Below are 24,834 nucleotides of genomic sequence, written 5' to 3'. Positions count from 1 at the left end.
TCTGCTTCTAGTGTTTCACAGGCAGTTCGCCTTCACTCTATTACTCTGGCCATAGTTCTAAAACACAGAATTGTGAGTTTTCTCCCCCAGCCCCAAGGGGAGGGGGACAGCCTTCTTAACAGAGCATGCAAGGCCCTTTATGTTCAGAACCTTTCTAATCTCCAAACCCGCTACTCTACCTTCAAACTTGACATTCCAGCCACAAACGACTTACAGTTTCCCAGAGCGGCCGCTTTATTTCTTCCCTCTGCGCCATCACACGTGCGGTTCCCACTGCCTGGAGTACTGTCCATCCTGGCCAGCTCTGAAGCCATCCATGGAAATGCACTCCGGACCACGGGGCTTGCTCCCTCCTCCACAGGACCAGCACTTACTCTCCACCGGCAGCTCCTAAAGGAGGGCTGGTGCTGAGCTCACAGCCTTGACATCACTTCTCATTAAAATACACACTCCAAGATTCAAAATTTAATAGGCAGGGGTGGGGCTGGGTTTATTTTTTTATTTTTAAAGAAGCTCCCAGATTATTCTAGAGTGAGGCAAATGTGCTTAACACTGGTTTACATCCCTTGTTTGGCAGTTAAGCACACCCTGTCTAGATTCCTTGTGTATAATTGCTTTTGTTTTTATTTTATTCTTACCTTCATTCACTCACACTCACCTATTCAACAAACATTTATTAAGGGGTCATTATATGCCAGGCATGCTTTTAGATGTTGATGTGAACAAAACTGGCACTGTCCCTGCTCATGAAGTTTATGTTCCAGAGGGGGTGTGGTGGGTGGGATAATAATGGCCCCCAAAGATGTCTACGTCCTCATCCCAGAACCTATGAATATGTCACCTTCCACGGCAAAGGGATTTATTTTGCTGATGTGATAAAATTAAGGATCTTGCGATGGGGAGATTATCCTGGACTATCCCCTCAATCACAGGGGTCCTTAGAAGGGAAAAGGAGGAAGAGGGAGTTAAAGGCATGAGGGTAGCCTCACTCTAGAAGCTGGAAAAGGCGGCCAGGCACGGTGGGCTCACACCTGTAATCCCAGCACTTTGGGAGGCTGAGGTGGGCGGATCACCTGAGGTCAGGAGTTCGAGACCAGCCTGGCCAACATGGTGAAACCCCATCTTTACTAAAAATACAAAAATTAGCTGGGTGTGGTGGTGGAAGCGTGTAATCCCAACTTCTCGGGAGGCTGACGCAGGAGAATCACCTGAACCCAGGAGGCAGAGATTGCAGTGAGCTGAGATCACGCCACTGCACTCTAGCCTGGGTGACAGAGCAAGACTCCGTCTCAAAAAAAAAAAAAAAAAGTCAAGGAAACTGATTTTCCCCTAGAGCCTCCAGAAACAAGGCAACCCTGATGTCCCCTTGATTTTAGCCCAGTGAGACCATTATTTGGATTCCTGACCTACAGAACTGTAAAATAATAAGAAGTTTGTGTTATTTTAAATCAGTAAATTTGTGGTAATTTGTTACGGCAGCACAAAAAAAAAAAAAAAAAAAAAAACTAATGCAAGGGGTATTGGTTATGTTTTGTGCAGGTATATGATGGGCCTCCCCATGTGGATCCTTAGTGCTGTGGCAGAGCCCTTGTTATTGTGCTGGGATTTTCCCTCCAGCTCCCGGCCGGAAGCTGGGCTCACGTGGGAGCTCAGTGCCCTCCTGCTACAGATCTGTCTCTTCCTTACAATGGTATGATCCCGAGGGTCAGGGTGAGGGGTTTGGGAGGATGAGGCTTGTGCTGATAAAAGGAAAGGCGAGGTCCGTTGCAGTGGCTCAAGCCTGTAATTCCAGCGCTTTGGGAGGCCGAGGTGAGAAGACAGCTTGAGGCCAGGAGTTGGGGACCAGCCTGGGCAACATAGCGAGACCCTATCTCTACAAAAAACAAATAACAAAAAATACTAGCCAGGCGTGGTGGCACACACCTGTAGTCCCGGCTGCTTGGAAGGCTGAGGTGAGAGCATTGCTTGAATCCAGGTGTTGGAGGATGCGGAACTATGATGGCGCCACTGTACTCCTGCCTGGGCAACAGAGTGAGACTCTGTTTAAAAAAAAAAAAAAAAAGTAGGGATTTGTGAGGAGCTGTGCGTGAGGATAGAATGTTTGCAGTCAGAAGGTGATGGTCGCAGGGGTTCCCAGACTTTAGTGTGTGGAGAAATCCTCTGCGATATTGTGGGAGGGAACCTGGTTGATAGAAGGACGGGCGGAAGGAATTCTATTCACAGCGTACTCTAATATTTCTTAAGTTTTACCTATTAATATTTAACAAGAAATTTTAATTTTAATTTTAAACGAAAATACGCATCGTACTCAGAGGTAAAGATTTTTAATCCTCGCGGTTCGCTCGTATAAAGGCATATTTCCGGTCCCTTCCAAGGTCCAACAATCCGGACACGGCGGGTCTGGGGATGGGCCCAGGAATCCGCCTTTTTAGCAGCATCCCCCAAACGACACGGCAGCTTCGCAAAGCGGCGGTGGCGTCTGCGGTTCCGGGCGCGGGCGGCCTCCGGCCGGGGAGGGCGCTGTGCCGGCGGCGCGGGGGGCGGGCCGGGGGCGGAGCGCGGGGCGCCGGCTGCTCTGGCGGCTCCCGCGGCTCCGGCTGGCGGCTTCGGGCCCTGCACCTGTGACTCTCGGCCGCGCTCGCCCTCGGCCCGCCCGGCGCCGCAGCCCCATGGCCCCGTCCAGGCTGCAGCTCGGCCTCCGCGCCGCCTACTCCGGCATCAGCTCCGTGGCCGGCTTCTCCATCTTCCTCGTCTGGACGGTGGTCTACCGACAGCCGGGGACCGCGGCCATGGGAGGGCTCGCAGGTACCCCGGGACGCTGGGCGGCGCGGGGCGGGTGCGCGGCTGCGGGGCGGGCGCTGTCAGCTGCTCCAGGACGCTCCCCGCGAGCGGCGCTTCCCCGCGGAGCGGGTGGAGTGTTTACTCGAAAACAGCGGTTGGCGGCGGCAGGCCCCACGCGGGCCCGGGCTCCTGGGCATTCCTGGGTGCCTCCGGGACCCGATGCCCGCCCGGGCGCCACCCGGGGGTGCCGACGGCCCGCCACTGCCGGCTGCACAGACCTGCCGCGCCGCCCGGGTTATCTGTCACGGCACACTGCCTGTCGCCCTCCGCCCAGTTGCCCCACGACAGTGTCCCCTCCGCGCGCCCGCGGCGCTGGTCGCCTCCTATCCCCAAACACACACACACACACACACACACACACACACACACACACACACACACACTCTCCCCTCCTATCCCCAAACACACACACACACACACACACACACACACACACACACACACGCTTGTTCTGAGGGATCCCCTGCCCCCGGGCGCCCCTTCCCTGGGTGCTGGGTGAGGGCAGAGAGGGAAGAAGTGGGAAAGGAAGAGGGCTGGGGGTGGCTGGGGAAGCCCATCTGCCTCCTTCCAGAGGGCTCCCCCGCAGAGCCCTCTGCTGAGACCCACAGGGAGGACCGCGTTAGGGATCTCATAGAAACTGGACATTCTCTTTCCACCCATGTTGGTGCCTTTTTGCTACCCGTCTGCTGTGGCTCCTCAGCCAAGGTCTGCCAAATCCTGCAGCCCAGCCGCCCTTTCTGTGCTTCTGGGAGGGAAGGGGAAGCATCGGTGCGCTGATGGGGGCTCTGGGCTGACCAGTGCTCCTTGCTGTGCACATTTGGGCTCGCAGTTTAACCTCTCCGTGCCATATAATTGGTATGAAGATGAAAAATATTATCTCTACTTTCTAACATTTAAAAAAATGCTTTCTATGTGTCAGGCACTATGTTAAGCAACCTGCTTCCCTTATTTCATTTAATCCTTACATTAGTCTCATGAAGTAGGCCTTACTATTATGTCCATTTTACAGATAAGGAAACTGAGGCCTGAAGTTAAATAAATTGCTTACCCGGGATTACACAGCTACATGAAATAATATGTGTGGGAAAGGACTTTGGGAAGAAAATACGTATAAGGATAATACTTTTACATATGATGATTATATTCCATTACTAAAATCCTCTGCCAAAAGAACCCTAAATGGAATAACTAAAAATAACTAATTTACTCACTGCCACAGGGAGTGCTGAGTGCCATCCCTGGGTAGAGTCGCAGCATGAGGTGGGGTTAATGCCTTAGAAGAGGGGCATACATGGCCCCACCCTACACAATGCCAACAAAGCACTGGGTCACCAAGAAGGGGGGATGGGCACCCTGGCTAGGGTGTTCTCTGCCTGCCCAGCTGCCTCACCACCTGTGGGATCCTGAGGACAACTGGCCCATCTCTGCGCATTATCTACAGAGCCCTAGTTCCTTTCCCCACTGCACCCCGCCACCCTCCATGCTTTTCAAGGTTCACTTCTCCCTGCCACTTTTTTGTTTCCTATTGGCCCTGTTGCTTTCCCCTCTGGAAGGTGGCGTCAGAGCCCTATGATTGCATTGCGAAGACCGAAGGCAAGAGAAGGATGAGGAGGGAGGGCCAGCCTGGGATCTCAGCTGGTTGTGTTGAGTCTGGCCTGGTACAAGTGGAGGTGAACCCTACCTGGCCGTTTGACCCTGTCCTGGGCCACAGTTTCCTCATCTATTAGGAGTGGGAGGAGATGTCCCCAAAAGACATCTGACTTCCCTCCAGATCTGAAATCTTGCAGTGCTGCCCACTCCCTGAGTCTCCAGCTGCCTCCTAGAGGGCTGTGGAAAAGGCCTTCTTTCTTATACTCTAGGGAGTTGCCTGGGGTTTTCTTCCGACCCAACTCTGCCCTCTCTCCCTCCCCACAGGCTTCCCTTGGCCTATGAGGCAGGCCAGCTGTGGAGCTGCCTTCAGAGAGAGGCGCTAGGGCAGCAGCCAGCTGGAGTAGGGTCCTGGTATCTCCCTGATGGTCTGATCTTTGACAGTGGCTGTGGAAGAGCCAAAACTGCTTGGTAGTGGTGGTGGTGGATGGTGGCAGGGAGAGGGGTTGCCAAGCCTGGGCCTCCGACCTTCCCCACCATGAGTGGGTTCTCAGAGGGTCTGTGGCCAGTCAACCTTCTTCCTCTTTTGGGGGTAAAGTGTCAGCAGATTAACTAACTTGTGAGCACCCTACTTCTGACTCAGCGTTTTATAGCTCAGAATCTGCTGAGTCACCCAAGGGTAGCCCCAGCATGCTCCTTCTCCTGTGTTGGACCAGGCAAGGACTGATTGGGTGTGCCAGTTTCTGGAGCAGAGTCATGGAGCCCCTGGGTCTGGTGGGCAGAGTGTTCACGGGTGGGGATACCCTCTCCCATCCTGATGGGTACCTTCGAAGAAGTGGCTTTGGAGAAAGGCAGTGGCAGAAGCAAGACTGGCTTTCCTGGGGAGGCGGGCAGGTGTGGGTTGGATCTACCTGGTCTGGCTTTGCTGTGGGAGTCCTGGGGGAAAACACAAACTCTTGCTCTGGGTTTAGTAGACCAAGGAAAGAGAAAAAGAAAAGTTGCTCCTGAAGTCTAAACAGCTCTATGTTTTTCCCAGGTGAGCTGTGAGCAAGAGCCCTGGGGCTCCAGGACTGTCTTCCGCCTAGGAAGGAATAGAGGGGCCTGACCTAGGCCCAGTGTCCTTCTTGTCTGCATTTACCCTGTGGGATCCCCCGGGTGTCTCCTGTCTCCTCACCTCCAGCCCAGCCACTGGGGATGCTTTCACCGCCCTACCCTATGCCTTCCTTACCCTTAGCTTATCGGCTGTGAGCCAGTAAGCTCACATGGCTAAGCAGGGACTCTGCTCCTTGAAACAGGTAGGATGGAGCAACGGTGTGGTCTGGTGTGGGCTTGCAGCCAGGTGGGATTGGGGACCTGTCCATTCCACCCCGAGTTTTACAAACCAGGCTTCCTAGAGTCCCCAAGTGTGCCAGGGAAGGGTATTAGGGAGATACATTGCCTCCTGCCTGATGTGTGGGAGGGGACCAGTGAGGGGCTCCATCTCCTTCAGTGACCCCCTTGGGTAGGGCTGGTGGAGAGCTCCCTTCCCAGGAGGGTGGTGGGAGCCAGGGCGTGGGCAGCAGGCCTGCCTCCAAACTTGATGTGTGTTTATCTGGAGGGGAGGCCTCTGTGCAGGGCCTGGAGCAAGGTTGAGGGAAGGTGAGAGGTGGGTAAACCATGCCTGTTATTAACAAAGAACAGGGCCCAAAACGCCCCCAAATGGCTGTCTTCCTCTCCCTCCTGCCCTCAGCCCTCTTTGGTATGTGCATGTACATGGGGGTGGGAGTTTTGGGGAACCACTGGATCGTGGTCAGTGGACTAAGAGATGGCATCTTCACAGGCCCCTATTTCAGCATTTCCTAACCCAGAAACTGCTGAGTCACAGAGGAATTGTTCTGACCTTATTTTTCTCCCAAGCTGGCTTCTAGAATCTTTGAGTGGGAAAGGATCTTAGAGCTCAACTTCCCCAACCCCTCTGTGGCACGAGGAGACAGAGGGCGAGGGGACCTGTTCCAGACAGGTGCCCATCAGACTGCTCCTTGAGTGTGCTCAGTGACAACACCCCTTGTTCCCAGGGCCCTTTATAAACCAAACAGCTCCCTCAAATGAAAACATGGGACACATGTGAGGAGTGGGAGGGACTTCTGTGAAAGGTGGCTGGTATAAAAATCCAGATCTTGTAGGAGGTAAGAGGAAGCTGCAGGATGATTGTCCTGTCCACCTCTGGCCCACTCCAGCATCCAGACTAGGTGGGGAGGAACAGATGCTTGTCCTGGCCCACCCTGATCTCAGTAGGAGGGGGACCCACATTCCAGGCCCCCACCCCCTGAGGAAGAGTGGAGGTGGGCAGGGGCAAAGCTGGGAGAGTGTTCGGGGGGTCAAACGGTGGCAGGGGCTGAGGGAAGCTGTAGGCTTGGTAGGCCTTCACCCTCACTAGGGTAGAACCCTGGGCCCAGTTACCTAAACTGGCAGGACCCCTGGGCCCACCCATTTTTAGATGTGGAAACACCAAGGCTTTGGGACACAGCAGTGCCAGGCTCCTGGTTTCTTGGCTTGGAGTCTCATGGGTTTTTGTTCCTCACTGGACTGCCTGGGGACAGCCAAACTGGGACAGCCTCTGAGCTGGTAACCAGAGCATAGCTCCACAGTGACAAGCTTCCTCCTGCCTTTTTCCCCCTTAAACAAATTATGAAATATTTTAGGCACACAAAAAAGGATAGATGATTTAACAAACACCCTTATAACCCAGCCTAAGAAAACAGCGTAGATAAAATAGCATAGATTTCCCACACAGCCTAAGAAACAAAATAGCATAGATTCCCATAGATTCAAAGCACTTCCCCACCCCCACCGCCCCATCAACGTCCCTTCCTTGTCTCCATTGCCAGAGATAACCACTTTCCCCAACCAGATGCTTATCCTTCCTGTGCACATTTGGTAACTACTCTGAGTGGCGTGTGTGCAGCTGCCTTTTGGAAAGGCCTCCTGACTCCTAGGATGCAGCGGCCTGAGTGGCCCACACCTTGCAACCCAACCAGCTGAGAGCCTGCAGCTGGCTCTGCCTCCTTCCTCATTCGTCCCTTGCCGGGATCCACCGCCCTGCCCGGACCCTTGCCAATGGAGTTGATATTTGTTCCACTCTTTGGGCTGCACCAGCAGGCACTGCCTGGCACAGAGGGTTGTTTTGTATTGTATTGGCTGGGTGGCAGCTGGCATCCTAGAGGAAGTGTCCACCCAGGCGCAGAGGCCAGGCCCAGGAAAAGCTGGGGGCAGTGGGGGTGGGGGGCGGTGCAGGTGGTGATGGCCTGCCCTTTGCCGCAAAATGGAGGGAGTGGCATGAGGTCTGGCCAAGAACAATAAGGCCACTCAGGGGTTGGGTGGCCCTGGAGTCTTCATGGCTGGACCTCCTCATCCTGCAAAACCAACTCAGGCAGTTTGGGAAGAGCCCTGCAGGCCTTGTGACTTTGAGACTGTGGCCTCTGAGGGCTGGGTGGAGGAGGAGCATGGGGCAGGAGCATGGCTTCCCTGCTCTGTGGCCCTCAGGGTAGACAGTGGCAAGTCCCCAGAAAGCAGGCTGGGCTGCTGAGGCACAGACTTTCTGGTTTTCAGGATCCTTTTATCCTCTTGAAAAGTAGTGAAACTCCATGCAAATTTTATGTATGTGAGTTTTAGCTATTGATATATACTATATTAGAAGTTAGAACATTTTTTAGCATTTTAAAGTAATACTAAAAATAACATGAATTAACATAACATTTTTGTGAGAGATATTCATGTTTTCCAAAACAAAATAAAATCAGAGAGAATGGTAGGGTTTTGTATTTCTGCAGGTTTCTCTAATGTTGGGCTTACTAGCAGGCAGCTCAGTCTCTTACCTGCTTCTGATATCACAGCCTCCGAAAAGGAAAACTCCATTCTATGAGGGAATGAGTGACAAGACCATATTCTTGGTATTCTTATGCAAATAGGCCTGGTCTAGTGGATCTGCAGGGCTCTGGAGCACCCTGGGGATGGGCCCTGATGTGTCTCTCCTGCAGGGGTGCTGGCACTGTGGGTCCTGGTGACGCACGTGATGTACATGCAAGATTATTGGAGGACCTGGCTCAAGGGGCTGCGTGGCTTCTTCTTCGTGGGCGTCCTCTTCTCGGCCGTCTCCATCGCTGCCTTCTGCACCTTCCTCGTGCTGGCCATCACCCGGCATCAGAGTGAGGGCGGGTCCCAGGGAAAGAGGGCATGGGAGGGACAGCAGCGGGGATTTTAGCAGCATTCCCATCCTGGTTCCACAGGTTACCTCCAAAGAGACTGGGTGAATTACTTAACCTCCCTGGGCACGGGTTTTGTTATGGTTCATGTGGAGAAAACAAGTCCCCACCTCGCAAGTTGGGTGGATTCTATGAAACTGATGTGAAGTCTTGAGCAGTGCATAGCCCATACAAGCACTCCTGATATTGGGACCCATTAGTCTGTGCTCAGCTCTGGGATGGGAGCGCCCTCTGGTGGCTATGGCTGGAAATAACCAGAGGTCCTTCTTCCGGGAGTCTGATGCTAACTAAAGCAGGTTGGAGGTGGCCTAGGGTACTTGTCACAAAAGCGGAGTGGATGATACAGACCTGTGATTGGCCAGCCCCGCCCTTCCCTAATCCCCACGGCCTCCTGCCTGAAAACCCTGGAATACTCTAAAACGGTCCCCAGCTCCGTTCTACTGTTCCAGGCCGTGGAACAGTAGTGGTCCGTGGCCTGTTAGGAACCAGGCCGCACAGCAGGTGAGGGGCAAGCGAGCCTTACCGCCTGAGCTCCGCCTCCTGTCAGGTCAGCGGTGGGCATTAGGAGCGCAAACCCTGTTGTGAGGCGCATGCGAGGGTTGCGTGCCCCTGATGATCTAATGTTTGACGATCTGAGGTGGAACAGTTTCATCCCCAAACCATCCCCCCAAGTTTTTTGTGGAAAAATTGTCTTCCACAAAACCAGTCCCTGGTGCCAAAAAGGTTGGGGACCATGGCTCTAAAACCTCCATCACAATGTCTTTCTGAAGGGTTGGTTCAGCTGCCAGGACGTTGCAGGGATGTTGAGTGGGGAGGGTGGCCCTGGCCTTGTGGCCGGTGCAGCGGCCGAGGGCAGGGCCTGCCGAAGTCACTGTCGGTACTTCTCTCCCTGCAGGCCTCACAGACCCCACCAGCTACTACCTCTCCAGCGTTTGGAGCTTCATTTCCTTCAAGTGGGCCTTCCTGCTCAGCCTCTATGCCCACCGCTACCGGGCTGACTTTGCTGACATCAGCATCCTCAGCGATTTCTGACCCAGGGGGTGAGGTCTCTGCACCCTGGGGGGGCCTTAGGACCTGGACTCAGCCTCTGAGATGTTGGGAGAGGCTACTCCCACCCCCTGGTGACCCCAGAACTGTGGCAGAAAATACACAGCAGGACGAGTGTGGTCTCCCAGGAAGCTGTCCTGCCCCGTCCCCTTTCGAGGAAACCTGAGTGTGGTAGAGAGGGGATCCTGCCATGTTGCTCCTCAACAGCCTGGCCAGAGGGCAGCTTTAGACCTTTTCAAATGGATCTGTTTTCTTTTCTTTCTTTTTTTTTTTCTTTTTTTTTTTTTTTTTGAGATGGAGTCTTACTCTGTCACCCAGGCTGGAGTGCAGTAGTGCGATCTCAGCTCACTGCAACCTCCGCCTCCCAGGTTCAAGCAATTCTCCTGCCTCGGCCTCTCAAGTAGCTGGGATTACAGGCATCTGCCACCATGCCCGGCAAATTTTTGTGTTTTTAGTAGAGACAGGGTTTTGCCATGTTGGCCAGGCTGGTCTCGAACTCCTGATCTCAGGTGATTCACCCGCCTCAGCCTTCCAAAGTGCTGGGATTGTAGGTGTGAGCCACCGTGCCCGGCCTGGATCTGTTTTCTTAGCACGCAGTGAGGAATCTTTGTACTTAAGGCCAGGGCAACAAAGTCAAGAGGTCAAGGGGTAGGGCCATGAGGCCTGGACCTATGCTGCAGGCAAGGGTTTCCATCCCTGCTGCCCTAGGCACTCTCTTCCCAAGGCCAGGATGGGCACCTGGGGAGGTCAGTTCAGAAATATCTAGCAGAGACCTCTTAAGCCCCCATCCCAGCACCCCATCCTGTTGTTCCCAGAGCTGGTCTCCCATGAGTGTGCTAGAGCCAGATAGCCGTGGCCCCCCACCCATCTCACTCACACACACAGGCATCCATACACCCCAGAAGACTTCCCAAATGAGGCCAGACTCAGGGTCACGGGGAATGTGCTTCTGCCCCTGTAAGGGCTTTGGGGAAGGGGGCAACATAGTAGAGGCTGGAAGGAGCCCCCAAACCTGTGCCCATGCCCCTCCAGCCCTGCGTTTCCATTCTGCCTTCTCAGAGTGCCCTTACTGCACCCAGACCACCGGCCAGGAGAGACCTTCTCTCCCACTCCAGCCCCTCTCACTGCCCTTCAACTAGAGCTTTCACCTTTTTACATTTCCCTTCTGAAGGACACAAATCTGCTTTTCTGCTGATACACTGGCCCAAGGGCTCACCTAACTTGGGAGGGAAGGGGCTGTTGTTACAAGGATGATTTTCTGTTAGACTGCCATTTTGCACGGTCTCCCCCTTCCCATCTGATGTGTCCTGCCCCTCAGCTCTTTGCCTTATCTGTGTCACTGTCACTTTAGCAAAAATACAGCGGCCATTTGTATCAGCCTCTGGTGGTTGCTTGTGAGGTGGGACTCTTGCGGGAACAGGTGGACTTTGGGAGGAGTGGGCAGGGAGGGAGTGGTAGTGGCAGTTCTCGAGCTATCTGATTAAGCCATTCCCCTAGTTCAGTTGTGCCCTGGAGGGCAGGGGACAGGGTCAGTATCTCTGGGGCTGCAGGCCCTCTTGCCTTGGCCCTCCTGGCATGGGGTAACCACCAGCTCAGCTCTCCTCCTCCAGCTTTCCTCTCTCTAGCACACCCCAGCCAGGGCAAGGATGCCCACGGGCATAGCTACAGCAACCCCTGCGGGATTTGGTGTCCACACCCGAGAGGCCAGGCCAGATGGGAAAGGGATTAGCGCCTCTTCCCTCACACTCTGCCAGGCTGCTGGGAGCTTGGGCCAGGTCTAACATAATGAGGTGCTCCTCTTCCTGCTGGAAAAACCGGACAGACTCAGAACCACAAAGGCAGGTGCTGCCAGCCTGGCGCCTTCCTCTCTGCTTAGGCTGGGTAAGCTTGTCCAGGCCTGTGCCTCACTCCTTCTCTCTTCTAGGCTCAGTGTATCCTTAATCAGGCATGGTGCATCAGAGCGGGAAGGAGCCATCAACAGTGTATACTTCTGGAGCCTTCTACTGATAAACAGAGGCCCCAGAAGACGATTTGACTTACCTGAGCTCCCAGCTGGGACTTAAACCCAGGTGTGTCTGAGTCACAACTCTTTGGGGATGCCGTGGTGAGCTGGGGCTGAGCTCCTGTATTCCCACTCCCCCACCCCACCCCCACTCCTGCCATATCAGGGCTGGTCTCTGTGGACTCAGCCCAGGGCTGCCTCCTCTTTGTCACCCCAAAGTGGGGCAGCCAGGGACAGCCAGGGTGTGTTCAGAATGGGTTCTTCCTGCAGGGCAGGAAGGGCAGATTGTTAAAGGGGCTGCGGCCCAGACCACCCTGGTCCCTCCTCCGGCAGTGACTCAGACCCACACTGTGCCGTGCAGCTGTGTGCCCTGCACACCCGCTTGACGGCGCACTGCTCACTTCTGGGGGGCCCTTTCAGAGGCACTTTTAAAGCAAATAAAACATTTATTGTTCAGATTTTTTTCCATTTTGTTCCTTTTTACAAAAACATGCATACATACACAGGGTATGATGGGTCCTAGGAAAGACACACACACACGCCTCACTCACACACACGCTCACACACACGCCTCACTCACACACATGCTCACACACATTTTCCTTCTTGACCCCAGGCCTGGACCCCCAAAAGCCTTGAAGACTTTGCCAGAGCAGCCTCCCCTCCTCCATGTCTGTATCTTCTCTCCCACCCCTTCCCCCTCAGTCAGGCTATTCCTATGTGGGGTGGGAATCAGAGCTATGGTGGGGGAGGCCCCAGAAACAGAGAAGGCTCCCCGAGTGGGCAGTGGCCGAGGGGTCCCAGGGGTATGCTGTGCTTCTGGGGGAGATGAAGGGTTTGGCACCATTGGATCAGGAAGCACAGGACTCCCAGAGCACCCATCTGCTCCACCAGGGCATCACCAGGAGGTTGATGTAGGGGGGCCACTGGCGAGGGTACGGACCAGATGGAGGGCTGCCAGTCTTGGCTGTCAGGGAGCTTCGTCTCAGTGCCTGGTGGTAGAGGGAAGCTTCCAGAGTCGTCTGAGGAAGCAGGCGAGAGGGACTCCCCCTGCACTCAGGAATATGGGACCTCTTGGCTCCCCACTCCCCCCTAGCCCCTAGAGCCTAGGAAGGGCCAGCCTGTCTGAGGCCAAGTTCACATTTCTGTGTGGAGCCTGGGGCTGTGTGCAAAGTCTGGGGTTTGCAGAGCCAGGAATAGTGGTTAAGGGTGAGCCCGACGGAGCCGGAGCCAGTCCTCCTCTGTGCAGTCCTGAGGAATGGGGGCCACAGCCAGGGCCCATACTGGAGGGGAGAATCTGTTCTCGAGAGCCCTGTGGGGGTCGCCGCCCAGCCCGTCTCCTCTCAGGGTCCTCTCCAGTTCCCATTCTAGACCCAGGGATTTTCTCACGCTCCCTGGGATAACTGTCAAAGCAGGCAGGCTGTTCTCTGGTTCCAACTACTTGCCCACAGGACCTCTAAAGACCCAGGAATGGGGGCTATTGCCAGGGGTTAGAAGAGAACCAGGTCCCAAGGGCATGGTGGGCGGGCAGATGGTTCCAGAGCCTTAGAGATTCATAGGTTCTTCCTCCTCCACCAGCTGCTCCGAGGGCCTGTGGGGAGGGACAAGGGTGGGATGCTGGAGCACCAGGGCTGCAGCAAGGGCCTTAGCTAAGCTTCCTCTCAACCCTGGTCAGGAAGCCTGGGAGGGTTGGGGTGGCTGCATAGCGGACCCGGGGTCTTCAAGCAGGGAGGAATGAAGCGGTGGAGAGGCTGTGGGCCCAGGGCCAGGGGTCTGGCATTACCTATCTTCAGCCAGGATGCCCACAGAGAGGGATGCCAGTGCGGTCACTGCCTCCACTTCTTCTTTGTCAGCCCCTGGCACTCTAGGCACCCAGGAGTCTGGACAGGAGGCCAGGCGCTGCATGCAGCCCCAGTATTTACCTAGGGTAAGATGCCAGGTCAGAAAGGGTTGGAGAAAGCAAGCCCCTCCACACTGCGTCCTAGACTGGATATTGAGGTTGGTGTCTCAGGCCCAGGGCCCCGGAGGAGCGGGCCTGTCCTCCACTTGGGGTCGGCTCTCCCACCTGCCCCTCTCCTCACTTCGCTCCCACTCCCGCACAGCCTGACAGGGTAAGCAGGATGGGTTCAACATGGCTGTGAGGGAGTCCTAGCAGGTGCCCAGCCTTTCTCTCATCCCCTGTGGCTGCAAGGCCACCTTTGACTCATTCCCCACAGGTGCGGGGCTCCTGAGAGCATCAGGAGAGCCTGCTTGCCTGCAGACAGGGTCTGTGTCACAGTGACCTCCCAGAGCCCCAAGCTCGGGCCTCCCACTTAAACACAGCCCCCACCAGTGCTCAGCCCAGCACTCAGGAAAGGAGGGCCTGGGAGGTGGGACGAACACAACATGGGAGAACTGACCATCACCACGGCCGCTCTGCATGGGTGCCCAGGCCAGGAGAATGCTCCTCCTGCCTGCTGCTGTGAGGAACCATGTCCTGGAATCTGGCTCAGTGTGAGGGCACCCACCGTAAGAGGAATCAGCCATGTCTTTACCATTATGTAAAGACATCACGGCTCCCCTACCCAGCCCTTGATATGGGAATCTATTTTACTCGTTTTTATCCCTAGTATAGATTATGGGTCTTGACATAAGATGCTCAATAGATGTTGAGTTGAAGTTGAAAATTTAAAGTACTTTACAAATGTGGGGGTTATCCCAAGACGCAGCCCCCAAGCTAGCAGAGCTCCTGAGACGCCTGTGGCCAGGACTGAGGGGAGGGATGGGAACCAGGCCTTTTGGCAAACAAGGCCTGAGTGTTGCTCTTGACCTGGCCCTGGTCTAGGGCTGTAGCTAGAGATGGAGGCCAGTCCCTACCTTGAAGGGCCACTGTCTGGTAGGCCCTGCTGGCTCCATCGGGGGGGCTCAGAGGATACCCCCTCACTGGGGGGTGCTCACCATTGCTGCCTGGGTCACTCACAGGAATCTTACTCCAGACCAACAGCAGGTCACCTGGCTGGCACCGGAAGCCCTAGGATCTGGCCACGGTGGGGCAGGGTACCACCAAGATCCTTCAGTCTGAGCTCAGCGAGTGTCCCATCTCCACACTTACTGTGCACCCGGATCACGGCCTCCAGAGAGCGGATGGCATTGAGGTTGGGTTTCTGTTTCCAGCCTTCTTCTGAAAGGGGATCCACCTATAGAAAACAGTACATCAGCCACCAGTCTCTCAGGGACCCACAGGCCCAGCTCACTCCCACCCCAGGGGCCCCAGCCTTCTAGCCACAAGCACACTCTACCTAGGCCAGGAGATGCTGTCTGGACCTGACTTGGAACAGAGGCTTCCGCTTCGCCTACCTTGTTTCAGGCTTGGCCACTCCCACCCTGTCCCATCCCATCTGCCTGCTCTTTGGGTAGTCCTGAGAGCCGGGCTTACCTGCCTGACAGAAGCATGGATGGGGGAGGGAGACGGCTCACCCTGTTACCCAGAAGAGCAGCCACACAGGCCTCAGAGGCGTCACAGATGGCTGTGAGGTCATGGCCACCCTCCAAGGCCAGCACCACTGCGCCTCCTGCCAGGTTCATCAGTTGCTGTGTCATGTATCCAAAACCTAGAGGTTGGGAGGGGAGAAATGGGCGGGGTGGGAGTGGAGAGGTGACCCTGTTCTCTACCCCTGTGGCTTCCCTGCTTGCTTCCTCCCTAATAAAGAATGACTCACATGTATCAATCACTATTTCCAAAGTGCTTTCACATTGAATGTCGTACAAAACCTACTAGTATGCTTCACTCAAGGCTCAGGGAGGTTAAGGGCCTTGGGAAAGGCCCCACAGCTAGTAAGTGGCAGCAAGGTAGGACCTGAACTTGGGTCATTGACTCTAGCCTGTGTCTTTTTCACTGAGCTACACCCTCTCTTCTTTCTGGACTCTGGGCCCTGTGGCCACCCTCTATTCTGAGAGTGCTGCTCCTCTCTCCCCTTCCTCTGGAGGAGCTGCCAGCCCACCTGGAATCAACCCAGCTGTGGTGGGGAGTCCCACGGCTGAGCTTCCTGCCTACTGGACTTAAGTCCCCATGGGTATGACCTGGTCAAGCCCTCCGTGGTGAACCGGCCTGGTCCTGAGAAAGGGCCTGGGCTGTGCTCGGCTAGGAGATCCCGGGGAATTTCAGGACCAGCTGCCATACTCCAGTCCTCAGGCTGAAAGCCCTGGGCTGGCCACTGCCACCTTCCCTTTCTGACTTGGGAGTGCCTCCCAACTCCCCGCACCGCCTGGCTCTCTGTCCCTATACGTCCCCCTCAGCTGAGGCTCCCTTACATTTGGCAGAAACATGGTAGCCACCCAGTGGGGCCGGGTGACCCTCAGCAGCATCAAATCCAGCAGACACCAGGACTAGGTCTGGAGAGAACTCTCGGGCGATGGGCATCACGACTATCCTGTGAGGTCACAAGAAGTGGCGATCATCGTACTGTGCAGGGTTGCCAGGGGCGGTCCTGCCAACTTTGCGGTGGGGCACCCTGTTCTTAGGACTCCAAGGCTCCCAATGCCCCAGCACAACTGGCAGATTTCTCTGACCTCCTTGACCTTGGCTGGCCACCCATGTCCCTGGCACACACAGCCTGAGGACTCAGCCCCCTAGGGGACTTAACTAGCAAGAGGCAGAAAGGAGCCAAGGATGGAGCACCAGAGGGAATGAAAGAGGAGTGTGTGTGACCATGTGTGTGTGCATGTGTGTGTGTGCATGCAAGCATCTGTGGGGTGCAATGGCCGGAGCCACAGGGAAAGGGTAATCTCACAGCCTTGCGGAGATGGACTCTGGTCACGAAGCTTCAGGGACTACAAGTGCTCAGTCCTTTGGACTGAGTTGACCACACCCAGCTACTCACTACTTGAGAGCTGAGTAGGGGACAACTAGGTCCTCTGAGGTTCTGCGCCACCTGGCTACATTCTCTCATCCTCTCCCTCTTCCAGGCCACCCCCCCAGCTGCCTTCCTCTACCCCTGATCCAACTCTGGGGCCTGCTTGGGTGTTCTTCATAGCCCTGGGCTCTGAGAAGACTCCAGGAACTCCAGCCCAGGGCTCTCGTAGAATTAGCTGTCATGGAGATAACTCCAGAAAAGTGTTTGAAGATCCATTTCCAGAATTCTCTTTTCCCAAATAGAGTGGCAGCCTTCTCTGACTAAATGTGCCAGCTCTGCTCACTCCACCACCCATCTGCCAGCAATCAGTTTGACATTGGCTCTCGGTAATGTATGCCTTTGCAAAGCACCCTTTGACTTTTGCATTCTTCTCTCTGTTTGTCCTATTCTCACTGGCATTCACCTACAATGTCTAGGAACTGGTGGGGACAGGCTGACAATCCAACTGATCACCTCCCCCCTGGTGCTCTTGGGAGAAGGGACAGGAGAGGGTGGACTTGCCCCTCTGGGCCCCCAGAGCACATACCTGAAAGCAGCCAGGTACTCAGGATCCCCCATGGGGGGGTCCAGACCTCCAGCCCAGGCCACATTGACATTGAAGCCCTCACCGCTGCCAGCCCCTACCTGGAAAACAGGAGGCAAGAGAGACATGAGGACAGCAGAGTCCCAGAAGGGGAACACCAGCTTGTTAGAGCTGCCAGCCCAGCTCATCCAGCCTCCTCATTTCCAGGTGGGGGAGTTTAGGATCAGAGAGGCTCAGCAGTCTGCCCAGGATCACACAGCTCGTCATGACAGAGGCAGAGTAAGTGCCAGGAGGCGGTCAATGAGGCTGGAAAATGTGGCCCTGACATGCGGTTACCTCATCCACAGCCCCACTCCCCGGGAAGAAGTTGCCGTCGTCATGGCGATGCAGGGAGATGTAGAGCACACTGGGGTCTTGGTAGAAGGTTTGCTGGGTGCCGTTGCCATGGTGCACGTCCTGTGTAGGGAGACGGGCAGCGATTAGGGAAGGCAGAGAGATGGGGGCCAGGACAGGTTAGAAGGGTTTCAAGGTCAGTGGCCATTCTGAGGTCAGGACCCTAGACTGGGATCAGGAACCTGGGGTTCCTAAAGCCACATGGTCGAGTGGCCCCACGTAATCCACTGCCCGGCTCTGAACCTCGGCCTCTCTGTGCTGGACAGGGCTGGCTGTAATATGAGATCCTGAAGGAGAGGAGGTGTCCCAATCTCAGGCCAGCCCACCTGAGAGAGTAACTGTGTGGACATGGGGTTAGTGGCAAGGAGAGGGAAGGGTTCAGGGTTACACATATCAGGAACCACTCTGTCTTGCATAAAGTCATGAAGTTATGAGGAGATCAGAAACCAAGCTCGGTTACAGAGGGGCAGGTACACGAGGCCCAGCCCCATCCCTCTTAGGGAGAGCTGGGCCCTACACTCGACTCACAGGACCATGCGGGAACTCAAGTGTGCAAAGGTCCTCCACCGCTCTCAACTTCTGCTTAGAAATGTCTCTTACACAGCTGTCAGTGCAGAAGGGACATAGCTTAGCAGTTAAACGCAAGCACTCTAGAGCTAACCCGCCTGGGTTCAAATCCATCTCATGACTTACGAATGACTGTGTGTGAGTTACTTAATCTCTCTGTGCTCACTTTCATCTGTAAAGTGGGTTATAGTCAGGATTAAATCCATCATGTGTAAAACCATCAGTGTCTGGATGTGATTAGTGGTGTACTGATGTTATCTGCTATTATTCTTATCATCACTACCTGTACAGGAAATGCAGAAATTACTAGATCTGCCAAAAGAAGCCAATAGAGGTCAAAAGACAACACTCAAATGACAGCTCCTACTCGTTGCAGGGGTTTGCGATGGCTGAATGCGTTCCCACACGCCATCCCCTCTAGGCCTCCCAACTGTGATGTGGGTGTTATCTTCACCCAAATTTTACACAAGGGGAAACTGAGGCTCAGAGAGGCTACTGCAGAACTAAGACATGAAGCCACATCTCTAACATCAGGCTCAGGGCTTTTCCCCCAGGGCTCTCGAATTGGAGGGTGCTACGGACAGGCACCTACCCAGTCTACAATGAGGATCTTGCTGGCCTTGCTCTGCTGTTGCAGCTGCCGGCAGGCGATGGCCACTGAGTTGAAGAAGCAGAAGCCCCTGGAAGGAGAGACAGGTCCTGCCAGCCCATTCTCTCCACATGCCCTCACCTCCCCAGGCCCCTGGGTTGGCCCAGCCTGAGAAAGCTCAGGGAAGAAGAGAGAATGTCCCTGAAGGAAGTTCCTGGGGGCTTGCCCCCCACCTCATCCCACCCAGGTCTTCCCTTAGCCTTACATGGCTGTTGAATGATCTGCATGGTGTCCTGGGGGCCGCACCACAGCGAAACCATTCTGGAAAAAGAAAGAATGCTTGTCAATCAACAGACAGCTCTGACCCACAGCTGCCTGAACGTACCCCAAGAGTTCCAATCTCAACCTGGTTCCCAGAGCCCTCAATTTCCCCTCCAAAACCCCGTAGCAATCTCTAAGAGGAATGCGATGCCTGGGGTTCTGGGCCTGGATTCCCCACTACCCCACTCTGCTGCCTCCTTTGTGGTGTGTCCACCTTCAACCCAAACCTCCTACCTTTAGCTCACGAGAAGCCACTTTGAAGGCGAGGTCAGTGACACTGCCAGCGGCCCAGCGGGCTGCATTGGAGGAATGCAGCTCATTCCAGATGGTGTCAGTGTCCACCTGCGGGAGCCAGAGTCAGGGCCCGCATCATCCAAGGCTTCACACAGGAGCCAGGGCCCAAGGGGGTGGTCCCCACCCCACGGCCAGGACCCCAGGGGCAGGGAGCTGGGCAGACAGTGCTGCCTCCCCAGTGCCCCACCGCCCAAAGGCAAGGCCTCCTGTGTCCCCCGATCCCAGCGTGACTTTTTCCCAGCTTAAGTCCCAGCACCAGCCCATTATCTGGCCAGCACTCTGCTGGCAGCATCACGCCTGCCTCCCCGGTCAGGGGAGGGGGCATGGCGTTACCTGGGCGGGACTTGGGGTTTGGGCCGGGAGGGGGTTTTAAGCCCCAGCTGACTCTGCTCAGGCCCTGCGGGACGGTCGGAGCTGGAGGGGCCGTCTGCACCACTGTCTTCCACTCAGGGCCCCTAGCCCAGGCTGGGAGGCCCCCCAAACCCAGTCCCTGGGCCTCAAGGCTAGGGAGGGGCCGGGGGGCATGATGGGGAGATGGGGAGGGCGAGGCAGACCAAGAGAGGCGAGGAAGGCAGAGAGAGTCGCAAGAGGCTGGAGAAAGAGAGAGAGAGAGAAAGACAGAGAGGGAGAGGAGGGAGGAGAAAACAGAAGCAACAACAGTTGGAAAAACCAGAAAGTGGCAAGAAATGGGAAGTTGTGAATAGGGCACTGACTGGCTCCCAAAGTCCCCCACCAGCTACAGCTCCCACTTTCCCTCCGGAATGAGGCCTCCATCCCCTGCCTCTACACACCTTGCTTGAGAAACTACTGCAGGGATAGTGTTAGGCGAGGAGAGCTGAGCCAGAGGGAGCGGGAAGCTCCCTTCACAAAGGGGTGAGGACTTAGGAAGCAAAGCTCGCGAGCGGAGTTTGGGGCTGTGTCCCGGAGTAGGGAGTGCTGGGATCGCCAAGGACACTGGAAGCACCACCGTGATGTCACACCAGGCAGCCCAAGGTCTGGGGACCAGGCTGAGGTACCCCAACTTGCCACTTAAGAGCAGACAGAGCAGCCTGACGGCCAATGCCCAGTCATGGGGGTCTTTGAAGGGAGAGATGATCCTAAGCCCCAGCCTTGGCCCTGCTCCTGAAACCTCACTCAACATCTACCAGACACCTTCTAGGGGCAAGGCTTAGGCTGGACTCCGCATTCGGGGGAGACTGTGGGTCCGAGACACGCCTGTCCAAAAGGAGCTTCCTGCTGCAGGGGGCACCTCAGGAAGTCCCTGGCTCACCCTGTCTGGCAGAACCACAACAAGCAGAGGTTCTGCAGGGGCTGGGCCTGGGAGAACCACAGGGAGGAGAGCTGAGAGCCCTGGCAACGCCCCCCTGAGACCCCTGGGCACACTTACCCCAACCCCACCACAGGGCAGCATCACAAACATCCGCTGTGCCAGGAGCCCTGCGGGGAGAGGCCCAGCCCACGTCAGCGTGAATACTCTCAGCCTTTGGCCCAACAGGGAGCAGGGAGCCCAGACAGCAGGGCCGGGTGAGTATTGGGGGAGAGAAATATGGAAGGGAGAGGTGGAGGTGGGCTGAGGAGGGGCTCGGCAGCAAGCTGGAGTAGGGACGTCCAGGGTGCAGGAGGAGGCTGGCTGGGCGGGCAGAGCCGAGACAGGAGTGCATGGGAGCTGGGTGAGGTAAGCTGGCATGGGGAGACAGGGCCACTAGGCCATTACCTGCCAGCTTCCCGTTGTCCAGTTTGAGGCGGCTGAGCGGGTTGGTGCCGTAGAGGAGCACGTGCCGCTCAGAGTGGACCGACTGCAGCTCTTCCAGGGAGGCCTTCCGGCCTCGGAGACACTGAAAAGGGGACCACAGAGCTCTGAGCTCATGCTCGCCCCTTCCCTCCCATCACCACCACCCCATGTGCCCCTCATCTCTCATGGGCCCCAGGGCCCCCCACCCCTCCCCTCCCATGACTCCTCCCTCCACCCATTCCTCGGGCCCCACCCGCGCCTCCTCACCTCACACTGGCTCCGGAGCCCCCGCTCCTGCAGCCGGGACCAGATGCTCTGGATGCGGCCGGCGTGCTCCGGGTGCCTGCTGTTGTCACCGCAGGAGCACTGGTGCTTCAGCATGACCGAGTCATAGATCAGCCCTGCAGGAGCAAGGGTCAGAGCGGGGACCCAGGGAGTCCTCACGCCCCATGGCCTTGGCTGCAGAGAACACGCCAGCACCGCCACAGCAGGCACCCACATGGAGCCGGGCGGGTACACACCCCTCACACCCACACAGGCCTGCATTTCATCCTGCCCCTACCCCAGCCCCAGCCCCTCACACCTGTCCACACACGCCCAGACACTTCCCCAGGTGGCAGCAGCCAACACATCAACACAGCTCCAGCCAACATGGCTGCCACAGAGCCACGGCTTTCCCACATGCGGACACGACTGCTGGGTGGCCCAGCTCTCGAGGGCCCAGCACCAGGCCCTCAAGTGCTCAGAGCAAAGCATGAGGCCTAACGTACAGCATCTCACACACGTGTCATGAACCCAGAGAGGCTACCAAGGGGCAGCAGGAGGGAAAAGAATTCCTAGGAAACCCCCAAACCGGGAGCTAAGAAGCCCACGATGACACTGGACCATGTGATAGACAAATCCAGCTTTGGAGAAGTGACTATTTCAGTCTGACCCGTGGGAAGTCTTCAGAGGAGGGTCCTGCTCATTGCGGGTGGGAGGGTCAATTTCTGTGCGTCTAGGACACCAACGACTCTCAAAATGCTCACACCATGTGACCCAGGAATGCTACTCCTTTAGAGTGAACCTTGGGAAATAATCCCAAGCATGAGGAAAGATTTATGCATAAGGAAATTCAAATAAGCTATAATCTAAATGTCTAACTGATAAGGGATCCCTCAGTAAAAATGAAATACAATAATGAAATACTATGAGACTCTCAGTTTTAAAGACTAATTATGCCAAGAAGGATTCATAATATGTTAACTAAGTAAAGCAGGATACAAAATGTAGTTCATGTGTTCACGGCATCTGTACATGTACATATGGCCAGAACAAAGCCTGGACTGAAATACAGCAGAATTTCAGAGGGGTTACTTCTGGGTGGTGGGACACTGGTTGGTGATTTTTCTTTTCTTCTTAGGTTTTTCTGTACTCTTCAAAATGTCTAAAATACTTCTGAGCTCTTTTTACAAGCAGAGCAACAGTAATAAATATCATTTTTTAAAAGGGCTGAGTGCATTGGCAGGAGACTGGAATTCTTATCCTGGCTTGACTACCACTTGCTATTTGACCACAGGCTTGTCACCTTAGATTTTGTGAGCCTTGGTCCTCATCGGCCAAATGCAATAACCAGCTGTTCCATGTGCTCCATGGGTACTACGTGGGCCTAACAAGGCTAAGCGCTCTGTGGCCTCTAAAAACATCCCAAGTGACACCAAGACACCCACATGGACTCGTGCAGCCGAGCCCCTCCCTCCACCCACCACCCTCCTCCCGGTCTCACCTGTGGTGAAGGGCAGGGTCCTGGCAGGGGTCTCTGAGCTGGAGAGGACTCGGGCCTGGCTGGCAGGCTCTGGGGCTGACAGTGAGGCAGGTGCGGCTGGGGAAGACTGAGCCCGGGACAGAGGCCGGTGCCCACCCTGGGCCAGAGGAAGCAGCACAGTGTCCCCGGTGCTGCCCCGGGGGAGCCGCCCAGCCAGTCGCTGCTGTTCCCAGAGCAACACCTAGGGGAAAGATGGGGCCTTGGTCTCCAGTGTTTCAGGGTCCTGCTCCCTCTACTTCTGCCTGAGGTCTTGGGAACTGCCAAGCAGGCCCCTTTCCTAGAGAGATTCCAGGATAAACCTAGACCTGCTGTCCAGTGGGGCTCTGGCCTTTGACTCTCTAAGCCCCCTGTCCCCTGCAGCCCCCTGACAGGTTTGCACCCCAGACTGACCACCCATTCCACCAGCTCCCCGGGCCCTTGGGGCTCCAAAGCCAGGAACCAGGGGAGGGGCGCTGGATCTTGTGCTGACCAGGATGTCCTCCTGTCCTGGACTATGTAACTGTTCAAGAACATGTGTGTGGCCTGTCATCATGTGTTATGGAGTGAATTATGTTCCCCACCCTCAAATTTATATGTTGAAGTCCCAACCCCCAGTACCTCTAAACATGACCTTATTCAGAGATAGGGTCTTTACAAACAGAAGTAATCAAATTAAAATGAGGTCGTTAGGGTGGGCCTTAACCCAGTATGACTATTGTCCTTGTAGGAAGAGGAAATCTGAACAGGCATTCACAGAGGGAAACCACATGAAGCCACAGGAAGAAGATGACCATCCACAAGCCAAGGAGAGAGACTGGGAACAGCCCCTGCCCTCACACTCACAGCCCCCAGAAGGAACCAACTCCACCAACACCTCGATTTTGACTTCCAGCCTCCAGAACTGTGAGATGGTAAATGCCTGCTGTTTAAGGCACCCAGCCTGTATCCCAACAGCTCCGGCAAGCTAATGCACTGGGTCTTGATTCCCACAGTGAGAGCATTCTGCTGGACATGCTGGAGCCTGGCTCCATCCCACCTCTGGCCCTAGCCACCTTTCTGGATAGAGGGGAGACATACCAGGGCAGGACTATGTGTGGCTCCAGGAAAGGACAGACTCCTTCCTGGAAAAGGGACATGCTTCACCTGAGACTGGCAAGCTGTTGTGTGTATGTGTGTGTATGGGTGTGTGAGTGTGCATGTGTGTGTGTGCCTACACCTTAGTGTGGATCCAGCACCCAGGATCTTATAGGGCAACCATGGGTCCTAGAGCTGCCTGTTGCACTGATGTCGTATCTCCCTCCCTTCCCCATCTTATGCCAGGCCCCAGAGTCTTCTGAGGACACTTTCTGAGGGGCAGGTGGGGACTGCCATACCTGAGGGTGCTGCTGGAGAGAAGCGGGGCCTCTGGCCTCAGGCTGCCCATGGCCCAGCTCCCTGTGCTCCAGGCCATCGTCCACCACCTGGCCCGGTCCCCCGCCATCTGTCTCCAGGTCTTCAGCCGAGGGTATCTGCCGCAGCCGGGGCTTCTCACTCGGCTTGGCTGACCTCTGGGGAGGGGAGAACCTGGCTGAGAAGCCATGGTGGAGCGAGGGGCATGGGGTGGGAGGTGGTGGGCTGGGCCAGGCAGCTAGTCATCTTGCTAGGACTCCAGCTGCCATGCAGCTCTGGGCCCCAAGAAGCCACATCCCCCTCTTTTGCCCTCCAGTTCCCTGCCCTTTCTAAGTACCCCTCTTCTTTGGGCCCCTAAGTCCCCAGTTAAGCACTCCCTCAACCTCCACTGCCCAATTCCTCTCACCTTGATCACCTGGACGTGAGTTTTGAGCTGCTCCAGGCGGGGCTGCATGGGGCCCGGCGGTGGGGGAGCGGTGGCACTGGGGGGCAGGGGCTCTGAGCGAGTCCGGCTCAGTGGCCAGTGGAGGCCTGACCCAGAGAGCCGCTCGGTGGTCATTAAGGACTGGGCAAAGTGGAAGGGCAAGGGCCCAAGCCCGGGCACTGGAAAGAATCGGGGGGTGGAATAAGGAG

The 24,834-nt window shown here is 55.8% G+C and overlaps 2 protein-coding genes across 6 annotated transcripts in view; one reads left to right on the top strand and one right to left on the bottom strand.

Annotated features, from left to right (window-relative positions):
• Positions 1–2,540: 2,540 nt before the first annotated feature.
• SLC48A1 (solute carrier family 48 member 1) lies at positions 2,541–12,174 on the top strand. The gene is made up of 3 exons (XM_034935977.3): positions 2,541–2,805; positions 8,445–8,612; positions 9,565–12,174. Exons 1-3 carry the CDS (start codon positions 2,670–2,672, stop codon positions 9,699–9,701), a joined length of 441 nt encoding a protein of 146 aa, XP_034791868.1. The 5' UTR covers positions 2,541–2,669; the 3' UTR covers positions 9,702–12,174.
• HDAC7 (histone deacetylase 7) overlaps positions 12,145–24,834 on the bottom strand; it is a 37,533-nt gene continuing 24,843 nt past the window's right edge. For all 5 annotated transcript variants that reach the window (XM_063593071.1, XM_034935969.3, XM_034935971.3 and 2 more), the window contains 16 exons: positions 24,608–24,804; positions 24,186–24,359; positions 22,795–23,014; positions 21,297–21,430; positions 21,012–21,132; positions 20,685–20,734; positions 19,238–19,345; positions 18,948–19,003; positions 18,686–18,773; positions 17,470–17,589; positions 17,137–17,234; positions 16,009–16,127; positions 15,175–15,308; positions 14,810–14,894; positions 13,502–13,640; positions 12,145–13,309 (listed from right to left, as the gene is read on the bottom strand). In XM_063593071.1, the coding sequence (XP_063449141.1) occupies positions 13,264–13,309; positions 13,502–13,640; positions 14,810–14,894; positions 15,175–15,308; positions 16,009–16,127; positions 17,137–17,234; positions 17,470–17,589; positions 18,686–18,773; positions 18,948–19,003; positions 19,238–19,345; positions 20,685–20,734; positions 21,012–21,132; positions 21,297–21,430; positions 22,795–23,014; positions 24,186–24,359; positions 24,608–24,804 (1,889 nt within the window). In that variant the 3' untranslated portion in view covers positions 12,145–13,263. The remainder of the gene's footprint in view (positions 13,310–13,501; positions 13,641–14,809; positions 14,895–15,174; positions 15,309–16,008; positions 16,128–17,136; positions 17,235–17,469; positions 17,590–18,685; positions 18,774–18,947; positions 19,004–19,237; positions 19,346–20,684; positions 20,735–21,011; positions 21,133–21,296; positions 21,431–22,794; positions 23,015–24,185; positions 24,360–24,607; positions 24,805–24,834) is intronic.

Source organism: Pan paniscus, chromosome 10, assembly GCF_029289425.2.
Source record: "Pan paniscus chromosome 10, NHGRI_mPanPan1-v2.0_pri, whole genome shotgun sequence".
NCBI lineage: Eukaryota > Metazoa > Chordata > Mammalia > Primates > Hominidae > Pan > Pan paniscus.
Note: the sequence above shows the minus strand (reverse complement) of the source record. Positions and strands in the feature narration are given on the sequence as shown.